This window comes from Indicator indicator, chromosome 11 (genome assembly GCF_027791375.1).
Source record: "Indicator indicator isolate 239-I01 chromosome 11, UM_Iind_1.1, whole genome shotgun sequence".
NCBI classification, from domain to species: Eukaryota; Metazoa; Chordata; class Aves; order Piciformes; family Indicatoridae; genus Indicator; species Indicator indicator.
Genome location: NC_072020.1, coordinates 10,742,403 through 10,755,409, shown reverse-complemented (window position 1 = coordinate 10,755,409; position 13,007 = coordinate 10,742,403). Strand labels below are relative to the sequence as shown.

Sequence of the window (13,007 nt, the reverse complement as noted above, 5' to 3'; positions counted from 1 at the left end):
TGGCAGCTCCAAAAGGGACAAATACACCCCAGTACACCTAATGGAACCTTGGTCTCTGTGGTGTCTAAGGCACAAACTCCAATTAAGCCTTTCCCACAGCTGGGGCATGCTCACCTCTCCACCATGCATGCCTGAGCTCTGAATGTTGTCATGAGGTGTGCAGGAACTGCCTCCAGTCATCCGTTTGTGCAGGCTGGTGGGAATCATCCTGTGGATTTTGCATGAGTGTAAGCACAAGAAGCTCGAGAAATGGATGTTGCTCTGCTCACTCTGTAAGCCCTTCACCATCCAGCTTACTTAATGTACACGTTTAAGAGACCCTTTCTGTGTGGCAGTCATTATCGAGGCAGTGCTGCACCATTCGTCTCTGTTAAGTGGACAGAATCTCTCTGCCATGCGTGCCAATATCCAGAGCATAGCGGATAAGAGACAAATGAAGAAAGAGACCAACACGCAGGAAAGGATTTGGCACAAACCCTGGTCATTGACGGGAGTACAATTGATGGGCGTATTTTTTTTCTGGAATTCCCTCGTTCACTTAATGCCATATCCAATGCGCAGAAATGAATAGTTTAGGAATAAATTCCACAACCAACATATAAAGACTTCTTGTATTGCTGTGCCTTCTACTCAGAACATTGTTTAAGTTGTAGCAACACCAGACTGTTACTGCTGAACAATAAAATTTGGATTACATAAGGGTTAAGAAATTGTAACTGAAAGCACATATCAAAGGCATTGACTACAAAGAAAAGGTTGTTGCCTGAAAAAAATAGATTGTATCTTAAAAGTATGTTAATTCTGAATGAAGGTTGGAGATACTGAATTCTTATGATATTTTCAGCTTCTTTACTTATTTCCACAATCACATTTTCTTGGGGGTGGGGGGAAACCTGCCAAAAAATTATGGAAATGAGTGGATTTTGGAATATGAGCAGACCTTTCTCAAAATCCTTTGGGATATTTAAGGTTGTCTGGACGTATTTTAAATTCAGTTATAAGTTTTAGACTTTAAATGTCTTTATAAATTAGCAGTAGTTCTGTATGCAACAAAACACAGGCTTATATATATATATTTTTTTTTTTTTTTCCATTTAAGATATATTTGTATCTAACTTATGCAGAGTTTGGAGTATATAGTTTCTTACTATCTGGAAGGACTTTTATTCCATAGAGTATGCAACGTTACCTATTTTTTCTTCCATGGTGTAGAAAAAGGCATCAAAGACATCAGAAATTCAGTGTCTTAATACAATATGAAGATGGATTCTCCAAAAGAATTATCCCCAGAATACAGAGACAATGACAAGGAAGGGGGGGAAGTGCTTTTCTGTCTTTAAAACCAAGGGAATTAGAATGTGTTCCTACTTTCTTATGCACTACCCACAGCACACAATATGATTTTCTTTGTCCAATCAGAATATTACTGAGCTGATATATGCTGTACTAATTTAAATTTCCCTTATAGAAAGAATAAACACAAGCTTTAGGACTCACCTGTGTATTAAACCAGCAGTGATCTTAGTCTTTCATACCACCATACAAGCTTATATGTGCAATCCATGCAGGGAGAAATATAAGTGCTTGATTTATTCAGAGATAACAGACACATCTAGGCTGGTTACTCTCATACATTACCTACTAATAAAATACCTTTTTTTTTTTTTTTATATTTGGCTTCAATCACTGAAATATTATTAGCTGTTGTATGCCCAGCAGCACTCAGATGGTAAAACAAACATTGATTTCTGCTTGTACAGATAACATTCACTGATTTATATTTCAATATGTTTTTTGCTTCTCTGCCAGCTGCATCAAAGGAATTAATTCTCATGAGCTGTGTTTGGCCTGCAAGCTAAGAAGCAGAAGGTGAGGTGGAAGACATCACCAAAGGTACCCTGTTTAAAAGAATGTCCTTTTCTAATTTATGCCTGCATGCACTTGAGTGAAGGACTGATTTCTATTCTGCCCTGAAGGGGTGGATGAAACATGTTGCACAGGGACATGGGCTCTGCTCCAGCTGTATCAGTCTGCCTCCAGCTTCATCTTCACAAGACATTCCTCTTCCCTATATGAATGGATTTGGCAACTTGTACCTGATGGAAAAGTTACTCTAAATCATCATCATGGTTCATTTATAACAGAAACATGACCATCCATAGCACAGGACACATAAGATGTTTTTCAGGTGCTAAAATCATCCTTCAAGCTTCCATGATGATAGGAAGACATGATCTTCCATGGCTGGAATTTCTGGGGGCTGCTTAGATTCCATATGAATCTAGCTTTGTTTCATTGATAAGCCATTTATTTCTGCATGTGATTGTTTTATATGTTGGACAGCACCACTGAAAAAACAGTCCCATTCTACATGTTTGTAAAAACTGAGGTTTCCTGCTTGCAATAACAACAACAAAATCCTCACTTTTCCGACTGAAGGAAGGAAAGTACAGCTCCACTAAGTGGCAGCACTAGGCATCATTAGTGCCAGCTCTGCTGAATTACCTTTATATTTGTGAGAGATTTAATACAAACTGCTGCTCATGTGGCTATAATATGTACACCTCTTTCTTGCTCATAAGGTTTGAATGTAATTTATCATTTCCAGGACAGACAAATAACTTCGTGCTTGGAGAATCCAAAAGTAAGCTTTCCAAATTCTTTTCACAGGTTCATATTTTGCAGAAATTTCCATTTCAACATGAGTTTTACATATATTACAATAACAGAATCACAGAATCACATCCAGGTTGGAAAAGACCCTTGGGATCACCAAGTCCTACCAATAACCCTACTCTACAAGTTTCACTCCTAAACCATATCCCCAAACACCACATCCAAAAGACCTTTAAACACATAACATTAGCCTAAAAGTTGGAAAAGACATCACATGGGTGCCCATGCATTCTTCTGGGTGCTCCTCAGATCACTTTCACAGCAGTGCCAAGGCAGTCCCCGAGATGGATTCATCTTTCACAAATTAGGTAGGCTACATTTTGCAAAATCTAGGGGTGCATATTTCATGTCTGTGTTCAGAGCACAAAGATAAGCTGTTTTGGTGTGTACATCAGCAGGACTGCAATGTGTGGCCAAAGCACAATGATGACCAAAACCTGTGTTGTGTGCTTTGCATACCATAGTAGCAGGGGTTAAACTCCAAAGATCCCAATTCTATTAATCAATGCAGGAATCACTAAAGCTGTTAACTTGCTTGCCAAAAGCAGGGAAGTTTATATTCAGAGGTGCCAGAGCTGTCAGTAAATGTATCCTCACACATTGTAAGTATAATTTTATATAGTAATCTGTATTACTAATTCACTCACTCCTAAAAAGTCATTGGTGGGATTTAACACTAAGACATACCTCAGAGGTACTGAAGTCAAATCGCAGCTTGTAACCAAGTTCCTAAGCAGATTCCAGTGCTGTCCAGCTGCATTCCTCAAAAGCTGTTATCTAAACACTCCATGTGGCATGCTGATTAGGCACCTACACAGCTTTGTCTACAGACTGAAGCGTATTAAATGCTGAAAACAGAAAAAATAGGAGCTTGAGCAATTTATTTGTGTATGTTGTTTTCATTCTGGATAACCAGCTTAGGACATCACACCCAGCAATAGTTCTTCAACTGATGTCTGTGGTCCATTCGAAAACAGAACAGATTTTCAGTGTTACACCACAGACACAGGTATTTGCATCACCTTTTTTTCTTATAATTGATAAATTTTATAACTGGGAAAGAAAATAACCCAACCCAGCCTTTTATTTTCATACTGAAAAATTGAAAAGGGGAAGGCATGTCCCTAGTGTATATCCCTCTTTGCAGAAGGTAAGTGACCTTAGTTTTGTTCCTGTTTGCCACAGACACAGAAAACTTTCTCACGCAGCTTCACTGTCTTCTTACACCACAGGAATTAACTATATGGAACCCCACATGCCCGCAATTCAGGAAAAAAACATCATTAGCTGCAGTCTTCAGCAGCAACTTCTGTTCTATGCAGTTCCAAGGAGCCCCAAGGTAGCACAGCTGGAATAAGCTTCATTTACACTAGAGTTAAAACAATACAAATAAATGTTCTTTACACCAAAGCCTAGTGTAAATAAGAATCAGGGCTTGTGTTTCAGACAGAATAATGTATTTTTATTTTTTCCTTCAAAACTGAATTCCAAGAGGGTAGGAACTAAACAAACAAAGCCACACACTCTACAATTTGATATATTCATGATGGGTATTTTCAGGCAAAATTGATTCTGAAGATTACCAGAGTTAAATTAAAATATACTAAAAGAGTGTGGCTTTGCAGCTCAAGGAGGATTTATGATCAGAGGAGACACAGCAGATCCTTTGTAGCTTTGTTCTCCATAAGTGACAGCTATTGTCCAATCTGGCCTCTTAGACAATGAACATCAGCCCACAGATGGATTTATTGTCCATTGTAGCAAAAACCATGACTTTGCTACCAGAGGGTGGTGAGGGATTATGATTGATCTGTGATGTTTTATAGGATGATGGAGTTGTATTGGCATGCCAAGAAAGACATCTGATTTATGGAGGCTTCAGGCAGCCCGCTGCTATTTTTAGCAGATGGGATCAGAAATCACGTATCATAGAGCAGGCTCTGGTAAAAGATGGCCATCAATTCCCACCACAGAAGGGGATCGCCTCTGCAGAAACTGACACATCTGGTGCACCCTAATGATCAGCAGCTCATCTCACTGCTTTCCAGTAAATACTCATTCTTCCTTCCCTCATATTTCTCTGACAAATTCAGAGCTTAGTGTCACAAATGCCCCCTCTTCCACCTCACGCACATACACGAGCACGTGAGTTTTGAATAACGGCTGCACAGTGAGACCCAGATTTCTTGAGCATGCCCATGGGTAGGTGATGCTGTTGCCACTACCAACCTCTCTGCCACAGGACAGCCAGCGCTGACCTCAGGCTTACAAACCTGTACTGCTGTACACGATGAAATGCAGTGTTGACTGCAGAAGGTCTCTTAGGAGTTGTCACAGTCACACGTGTTTACATTTGCTACTGGTTTGTCTTGCGCCCGCTGTGCTTACCATTCCTCTTGGAGTGTCTTCCATGGGTTTATAGCTTTTCTTATAAAAACTGCTCCTCATATTTAAGCTTTCCTATCCTTCATATCCTACTGTGATCCCTCATGAGCTGCCGTTTATGTAAGACAACAGGTATGGTCAGCAAGGTGTCTGATGACTCTGTATCCGAGGTGTGTTAATCTATCCTGGAATGTGCTAATGAAACATGCCTGAGATGTTACAGTGACGAGCAGCAGAGGAATGGGTGTGACATGCTGAGAATGCCAGAGCATCTTGCTACTTATTTGCTGTCAACACTTAATGCAGACCCAGCATATGCTATTAAGAAATCATCTTTGCACTTGCGTTTCATACCTGTAATGCAGTAATTACACCTGGAAGGGTGGTAGGTATGCATAAGTAGCACATACATCTCTTTTGACTCTTGGTTTGTCCCCACATTTTTTATGGTGAGGAATAAGCTCACCTGCTTTCAAGGCAGGGCTGGTCTTAGGGCAGTCTAGGAAAGCATGGGGGCATTGGTTATAGTACCTTACGTGGAAAACCTCAACTTTTAAACATATACCCTGAGATATTGAACAAAAGCAGTGGAAGGGCCTGAATGCCATGGCCCGAAAGGATAAGAACGGGAAGAGCAATTCTTTACATCAGTGGACTTTCACTACTGCCAGTCTCTACCCACTCTGGTAAAACACATCCTGTACAAAAGAAGTTGTTTGCAATTGACAGTCCACACAATGCCATAACAAAGTGATTTTATTGACATTCCTCTGTAGTGATATGGTCAAATAGAAAGCACAGCCTGAGTATCATGTGACATTTTTCTGTCAATATAAGCAAAACCAGTCCAAGAAGGAGGACCTTTCCTGCCATTGACTTCACATAGTCTTTACCAAAAACCAGAACAGACATTTCTGTTGGATAAATCGGAAGCTGCAGGGAATTTGGCTAACGGTACAATATTTACTATACCTAGTATCTACTAGCTACAGGCATCTGTTTTGCTACTAGAACGAAAGAACTACATGACTCACTAGAGAGAAAGTAACAATCCAATCTGTTGGACTTTGTGATAGCTGGAAAAATCAATTCCAGATTTAGTATATTGCAGTCATTTTTTCTTTTTTTCCTTTTTTTCCCTTTTAATAACAAACGCTGAGGTACAGCAAGAATAATAATAAAAAAGCACCGCATTTGTTGTAGAAAGATCTGTTTGTCTGCTTTTGACTGAAAGTGTTTAATCTTGACTGGGAAGCCCTATTAATATTACTGTGGAGACAGGGCAAATAATCATTATTTCAACAGAAGTTAAACAAATCTCCAGTTGAATTTGTCCTTCTGGAATTCCATAGGCTGTCACAGGATTAATAGTGAAGGACGAGTTGAACTTGTCCTCTGTGTATGTGTATTTTAGTTTATTTCCAATTTGACTTTCATGTCTAATTTCAGTTTCAACTAGAGGTATATCAACTCTTTGTTACAATGAAACTAGAACAAGACAAACTCAACAAACAACCCCTCCCTACAGGCTGTCTCTCAGACCAGACTACAAACTCAAACCTCAGCTAAAGTCCATTTAAAAGTTCGCTGCAAAGTTCACTGGCGCTTGAGCAAACTGGGTGAAAAAAGTCCTGTGTGTCAGACCTGCACAAAACTCATGACTCCTCCATTAGATGTACTTTGGACTGCTCGGTTCCTGCCTTGTGATAATCACACATCTGCCTAGAACATAATAGCCAAGTTCTGAACATGCACAGCCCCATGACTGAAACGGGACACTCATGGAACCTGCTGCAGACTGGAGTGGCAGCAGGTGTGAGGTATAGGCCTGACACAGTTAACAGTAAGGTACAGTTGTTTGTACTGGATCAAATCCTGCATAGCTTATGTGGTTCAACAGTCAGTGAGGCTACTCCAAGATGGAAGAACTACTGATGATTCAAAATACCTATTTTCATTCTCCTGTCTTCAGCTTAATGCTAGCATGGCAACAGAAATGTCCCTTTCCCTCCCTCTACCATTAAAACCATCACAGCAGTCATGTTGAGAAGGACAGGAGCCCTCTGAAGCCAAATGTACTGATTCCCGGTATTCATTGCTGTCGTTGAAAACTGCAGTTCAGAAGAGCTGCCAGGTTGCATTCTTCATTTTTTCACTTGAATCTTAAAATCTAGTAATGCTAATGTCATATCCCAATCTAGCCACCACATTTAGAAGGAACTGAGGCAAAATAGCTGAACAGATTACTGCACTGTAAATCTGCCTTATGGAATATCTTCTGGCCTTTCCTGTGGGAAAACAGTGAAACCAGAAATCCTGTAATTAGCAGTCAGCATTTTGCAGATGAATATGCAGGCCTGAGGAGAGCACAGATGATTACGAGAGTAACAGCATTTGAGTTGAAAGGTATACAAGGAAGGGTATGTGCCTTGTATGCGCACAACAGCAACAGTCAATTAATTGCATAATGGGCAGGTTAAATAACAGGGCAAGGGAGAGGGGTTCCTCCCTCTCTCCTGTTAGCACCATTCACTGCCTTGCTCACTCTAACTACAGTTCCACTTGGATGCATAGCTCCCCTTTGCTCTGGATTGGGGCTGGATTCTGCCCAGGGGATGATGCAATGAATGGAGAAATGCACTGCAAAGCGTCGATCCGGATCAGCCTACTGGGGTAGGGCATTTGGAAGAGAGATGGATACGTCTGGAATGGTAGAATGCAAGAAAAGCAGAGTATGGCATCTTATTTCTGTTTGTTTTATGAATTTAGTCATCTTCCTCTATTAGTGGCTTTAGATTAAAAAAAAAAAAAAAAAAAAAAGGTGAGGGAATCTGCCCAACTTTGTTGTTTTGATGTCACCACAGTCACCTGTGAAAACAATCTTTTAAAAGTGCTAGGCTGTGTGCTTGGACCAAGGACTTTGACAGTGTCCCGGTGTGAGTCAGACCAGCACTAATTCCGCTCAGTGCTGTGCCTTCCCAGCAGCCCAGTCTCTGCTCGGGGCCAGCATTTTCTGCAGCTCAGGGCAGGTTTGCACAGACAGTGGCTGCTGACAGAAGTGACAACACTGATGGGGAGAGTTAGCACCAAGGGTTGGGCTGCAGACCGAGGGCACTGCTACATCTTGTGTGCCACCTTGGGCTGCAGGAAGGAAAAGGCTGCAGCTGCTGGAAGGAGGGGACAAGACAGGTGACCCTGAAGTGACCAACAAGGGATCCATCCCATGAATGGCATATTCTGTGTAAAGCTGAGGGGTCAGCAGGATCAAGCTTCTTCTTCAATGGCTGGTGTCCCAGGAAGACTCTGTCCATTCTGCCTTGATCCTGATCCATGAGTTCCTGAATCCAGTGCCAGAATGCAGCTCCTGAATCTGGTTCCTGTCTGCCATTGAATCCATTCTGGGTCTTCTGCCACAGCATCAGTGCTGACAGTGACTAGTTGCCATCAGGGGGTTGGGTTCCATTCCCATTCTGTGTCTATTTGAATATATTTTATTTTATTATTATTATTATTTTCATTAAAGCTGGTTTAGTTTTCTTTCCCAACTCATTGGTTTCTCTCCCTTATTCCCTTCGGGAACCCCTCTGGGAAGGCAACAGGGTTCATAGAAAGCCTCTGTCACTCCTTTAGTGGCTGGTCCAGCCCTAACCCTTGACAGACAGGAAGCAGCTGGCTCTGCTGTGTGTTTCCCAAAGCAGGAACACACAAGGTGCTTGAGATGGCATCTACCAAACATGGAGATGTGTAAGAACTGATGTAGTGGGTAGTGAGTGCCAGAAGGTGTTGTGAAGAAGAATTTCAGGAGAAGGCCTTGTTGTTTCTATTAGTGGGGTTCGATGCTGTCTCTGAAACACAAACATCTTTTATGCTACCAAAAAAAAAAAAAAAGTTACACCATTTTCTTATTAAAATACAGTTTTTAAATGCTTAAAAAAAAATCACCTATAAACTACTGTAAAGATTGGATTATTAAATTTTTTGGTACTTTTTTTACTACATTAATGAGGCAGCTCTTGACGTACAATTTTCCTTGGCCAAACGTGGACCCACCAATTGGGATTCTTCTCTTTCTTTTCGTCTATTATTGGAAGACATCCAACATTTGACACAGCACAGTAACTTCATAACATCACCAAGAATGAAACCAGAACCATAGAGGAATCAGTGGATTTTGGGGCCCAGTGGTGAAGAGGCAGAAATTCCATGGATTGGAAGATTTGGTGGTTGAGTCTCTCCTGCTGTGACTTGCTCTGATGTAATTCATTTGCACGTGACTGGCGCTCTCAAAACAAAGTTAAGATTTCCACTGTGCTGTGCAGTGGGGCTGGTGATGTGGAAGAGATGCCCAAGAGCTCATTTGTGGAAATAATAAGCATCATTTTCAGCATCTGGTACAACAAAGCTGGCTTGTAGCTGCTGCCTCCACACACAGAGTTGCAATCTGAGTACTCTGAGAATAATAACATCCTGTAAAACAGATTCTCAGTAAATTAGTATCAAAGTGGTGAAATGTCACAGAAATTGAAGGAATGGAGCAATTAAATATCCCAAACTTTTAAGCTGTCATTAACAAAAGCTACTATTTCTGCTCAGAAACATGGGTTTGGGTCTATCATCTTTCAAATACCTCTTGACCTAAGAATCAAAGCAGGAGAATGATCCAAATCTCTCAGAGCTGCCATTTTTCAAGTGCAGTGAGTTTCTGTATAGTCACCATAAAAGTATGTGGGAAATCAAGGCCCAATTCTTTTCTCTGGAAAGAAAACTTCTGGGAATTAGATGTGTCAGACGTTGACCTGAACTCCTGATTTTACAGTTTTCTGAAGCACTGCTAACACAAAGCCACCAGTAACAAGTCCCCATGGGGGTGTGCTATTTTATGTGAGCTGCTCGACACTATGATGTTACCTTCTCACTTTCACTCACCCTTCACAAGTCTCACACCTCATATTTCATGCATCCTTTAACATATTTAGTGTCAGAATATATTTTGTATTTCCTTTTCCCAGTTAAGACAAACACTTTCAATCTGAGATGAATCTTGGAAAACAAGGGCAGCAAAGATTAATAAATAGAACACAATCAGAGCAGTGAGGGTGACTGTAATGGCCTCAGCAAAATCCATCCTAAGCCAAGCCAACTGCTGTTTTCCTTTTGTTCCCTGGCTTCAGAGCTTGAATGCAAAGCACACTGAACTGAAGAGGGTTATGTCTGCAGCAGCAACAGCTAGATCTTTAGTTTAGCGGTACCTAACATGACTAGAGGTCCTTTGGGCTTACTCCAAGAGGAAATGCAACACAATCTTAACCCAAAGAGAGTAAGTCCCCTTCATCCCTGACAAGCACCCTCATTCACTGCAGCTTCTCATTTCATAGACTGTACTAAAACCTTTTGTCTACAGCCACTCTTGAGGTTATGGAGATTTCCACTGGACAAGTAAAGAAAAATGACAGAACCAAAAACCGCCCCCAGCAACCATAGATTAGCTCAGCCTGACATAAAATAAATGGCTTCTGACACAGGGGATGGGATTGTCTAGACCTCTCATTTGGAAAGGAGCATTTTAAACATCAGAAAACAAAGACCTGGTAAACAGAACCCAAGGGTATTCGTAAGAGTAGAACATTCTTCTTATTCCCCTTTCCCTTGTCATATACAACACTAAGGTAAGGGAGCCTTGTCCTTTATGCTACATAATAAAACATCCTTCTTGAGTGTGCACAACCTTGTGCTTCTTGTGTGGTAAACATTACAATGGAGATGCCCCTCCCAATATCTCTGAAGTGCAAGTTCTCTCCAGTACCGGCAAGCAGCAACCATAACAATCGCTGTTATGCTTTGCATTGCGTTACAGGTTGGTTTTTTAGTTTTTGAAGGTCTTATCTGCACCATGTATCTGGGACAGTTCCAGCTGATGCAACTGATGTGGATCTCGAGTTCGTGTATAAAAATTTCAGTTTTGCTCATAGATGTCTCTTGGATGGACAATATGTACAGGGAAAACCAGGATGGATGAAGATCTATTTGACCAGCTCCTAGTACTGGGATTCAATGGTTAAGAAGTAGGATGGGCTGATTTAGAAGGTGTGGGCATATAAAAGCTTGGAATGCTTGATGAGTTTTTTTTTTTATTTTTTAATCAACGTAGGTGGAAGTAAACATTTATTAACATTTGGTCAAGTGTAGTGTAACTTGCATTTGTATTTTCATCATTATTAATGGAGGTATGTAGAGATATACAGAAACCTTGAGACAGTTGTTTTTCTATTGCATACAGACTAGCAGTCCATTGGAAACAGGATGAAAGCATGAAGGTTAGATCTTAGAAGAGGGTGGCAGTTCTTCATGCACAGCTTTTGTTAATCTTGATTATTTTTTTTGTTTGCTTTGTCTTGTTTGTTTTGTTTTCAAAAATAAAAACATGGGAAACCAAGATCAAATGACGGTGGACAGGAAAGGTGACATCATCAGCCAGAAAAACAGCAGAAGTGCCTGAACCCCCTCATTCAAGTCCAAAGGTGCTAGTTTCTTCAACAGCTGTCAGCAGCTTTTCATACAGCATAGAATAGGAGGGGTAAGGTGGAAGATCCAAACGGTTGAAACATGTGTGTGCCCTGCAAAAGGAAAACACACTACAGGTTAATCTCAGTAACCTGAGAAAATAAGAATTGAGAAAACAAGTTCCTACTAATACTCAAGACATTCAAGTTCACTCAAGCAAAACAAAAAGAAATTTCAAGTATCGAACTCTTAAATTCCACTGAAGCCGAGGTACTGGAATGGATGTGCACGCACAGATGAGTATTTCAAAGAGAAGACGCAAGCTCAGTATCAACATAACACCTCATCTTGCAGGGATCTTCAGGGAGAAGAACACTGAGGAGCTGGGGCCTAGGCCCTGATGGAGACAAAACTCCACTACTGTAATTTTGGTTGCTTTGAGTTTTCCCAAAAAACTCCAACTCAACTGTACATCCAATGTGAGTGAGTTTTGCACCAGCAGACAAGCATAATGTGATGAACTCTGCCGACAGAACGGGCTCAGCGTGTGTTTGCAGCGAGGCAGGGCTGCCTGGCAAAAGAGCAGTCAGGGATCTGATAGCTGAAGAATGAAGGTTACTGAAAATGTTCCTGTAAGTCAGCTGTTGGCCATCTGCTGCAAGTCTGGCCTTTAAACGTTATTTGTTCGAGCAGCCAAGGCGAAAGAAAAATATTTTGTGTAGAGCAGGCTGCCAACTTGATGACCCTCCAGTTGTATCACTGTATTCACCCCCAGCTGCCAGCACAGGTTCCATGCATACCTCCAACTTGTTGCAGCTTTTCTGTTAGCAGCAATTAGACCCAGACGCAGCCTGCACTTCACTATGAGAGGTGTTATACAAATGCTGAGCAAAGAAACAGTCCCTGCCCCAACAGCTCATCCATTTTGACTAATTGAAAATCTGTAGAGCTCATTCAACAAATCAGGGGGGATGACACATGGTCATTTTCCCCACTCAGGTTGGAGCTTTACATGATGCTAGAAATATTTGTTTCCTCTTGCTCCCTCTGAGAAATGTGAACTGGCAAAACCTTGCGGAGGGAAGCGTAGCCTCAATGACTAACAATGTCCAAGCTTCTGGCCTCCAGAATTTTTGGAACTGTGAAGTTGTATTTTCCACTCTTAGCTTTTCTATCTCATGCTTTAATTCAATGCTATTGTTTCAAAACTGAGGCAGAAGAACTATCTTGGAGAAACTAAAAGTGGTGCTAGTCATCTCTCAGGCCACCTACAAAGTGAGAAAAATGTGATCCTGGTTAGATGGGCTGGCCTGAGACTTGCAGCTTCAAGGGAGAGTTTTATCAAGCACCAACGGAGAATCATTAAAAGCAATCAGGCAACTGAAATAGCCAGAGGCACATAATCTTCATTGCATCACAGAATCTCAATTAGGAAAGCTTCTACC

The 13,007-nt window shown here is 41.2% G+C and overlaps 1 protein-coding gene across 2 annotated transcripts in view; it reads right to left on the bottom strand.

Annotated features, from left to right (window-relative positions):
• Positions 1–11,563: 11,563 nt before the first annotated feature.
• The window catches only part of HECW1 (HECT, C2 and WW domain containing E3 ubiquitin protein ligase 1), a 183,295-nt gene continuing 181,851 nt past the window's right edge, over positions 11,564–13,007 (bottom strand). For both annotated transcript variants that reach the window (XM_054384743.1, XM_054384744.1), the window contains one exon: positions 11,564–11,675. In XM_054384743.1, the coding sequence (XP_054240718.1) occupies positions 11,564–11,675 (112 nt within the window). The remainder of the gene's footprint in view (positions 11,676–13,007) is intronic.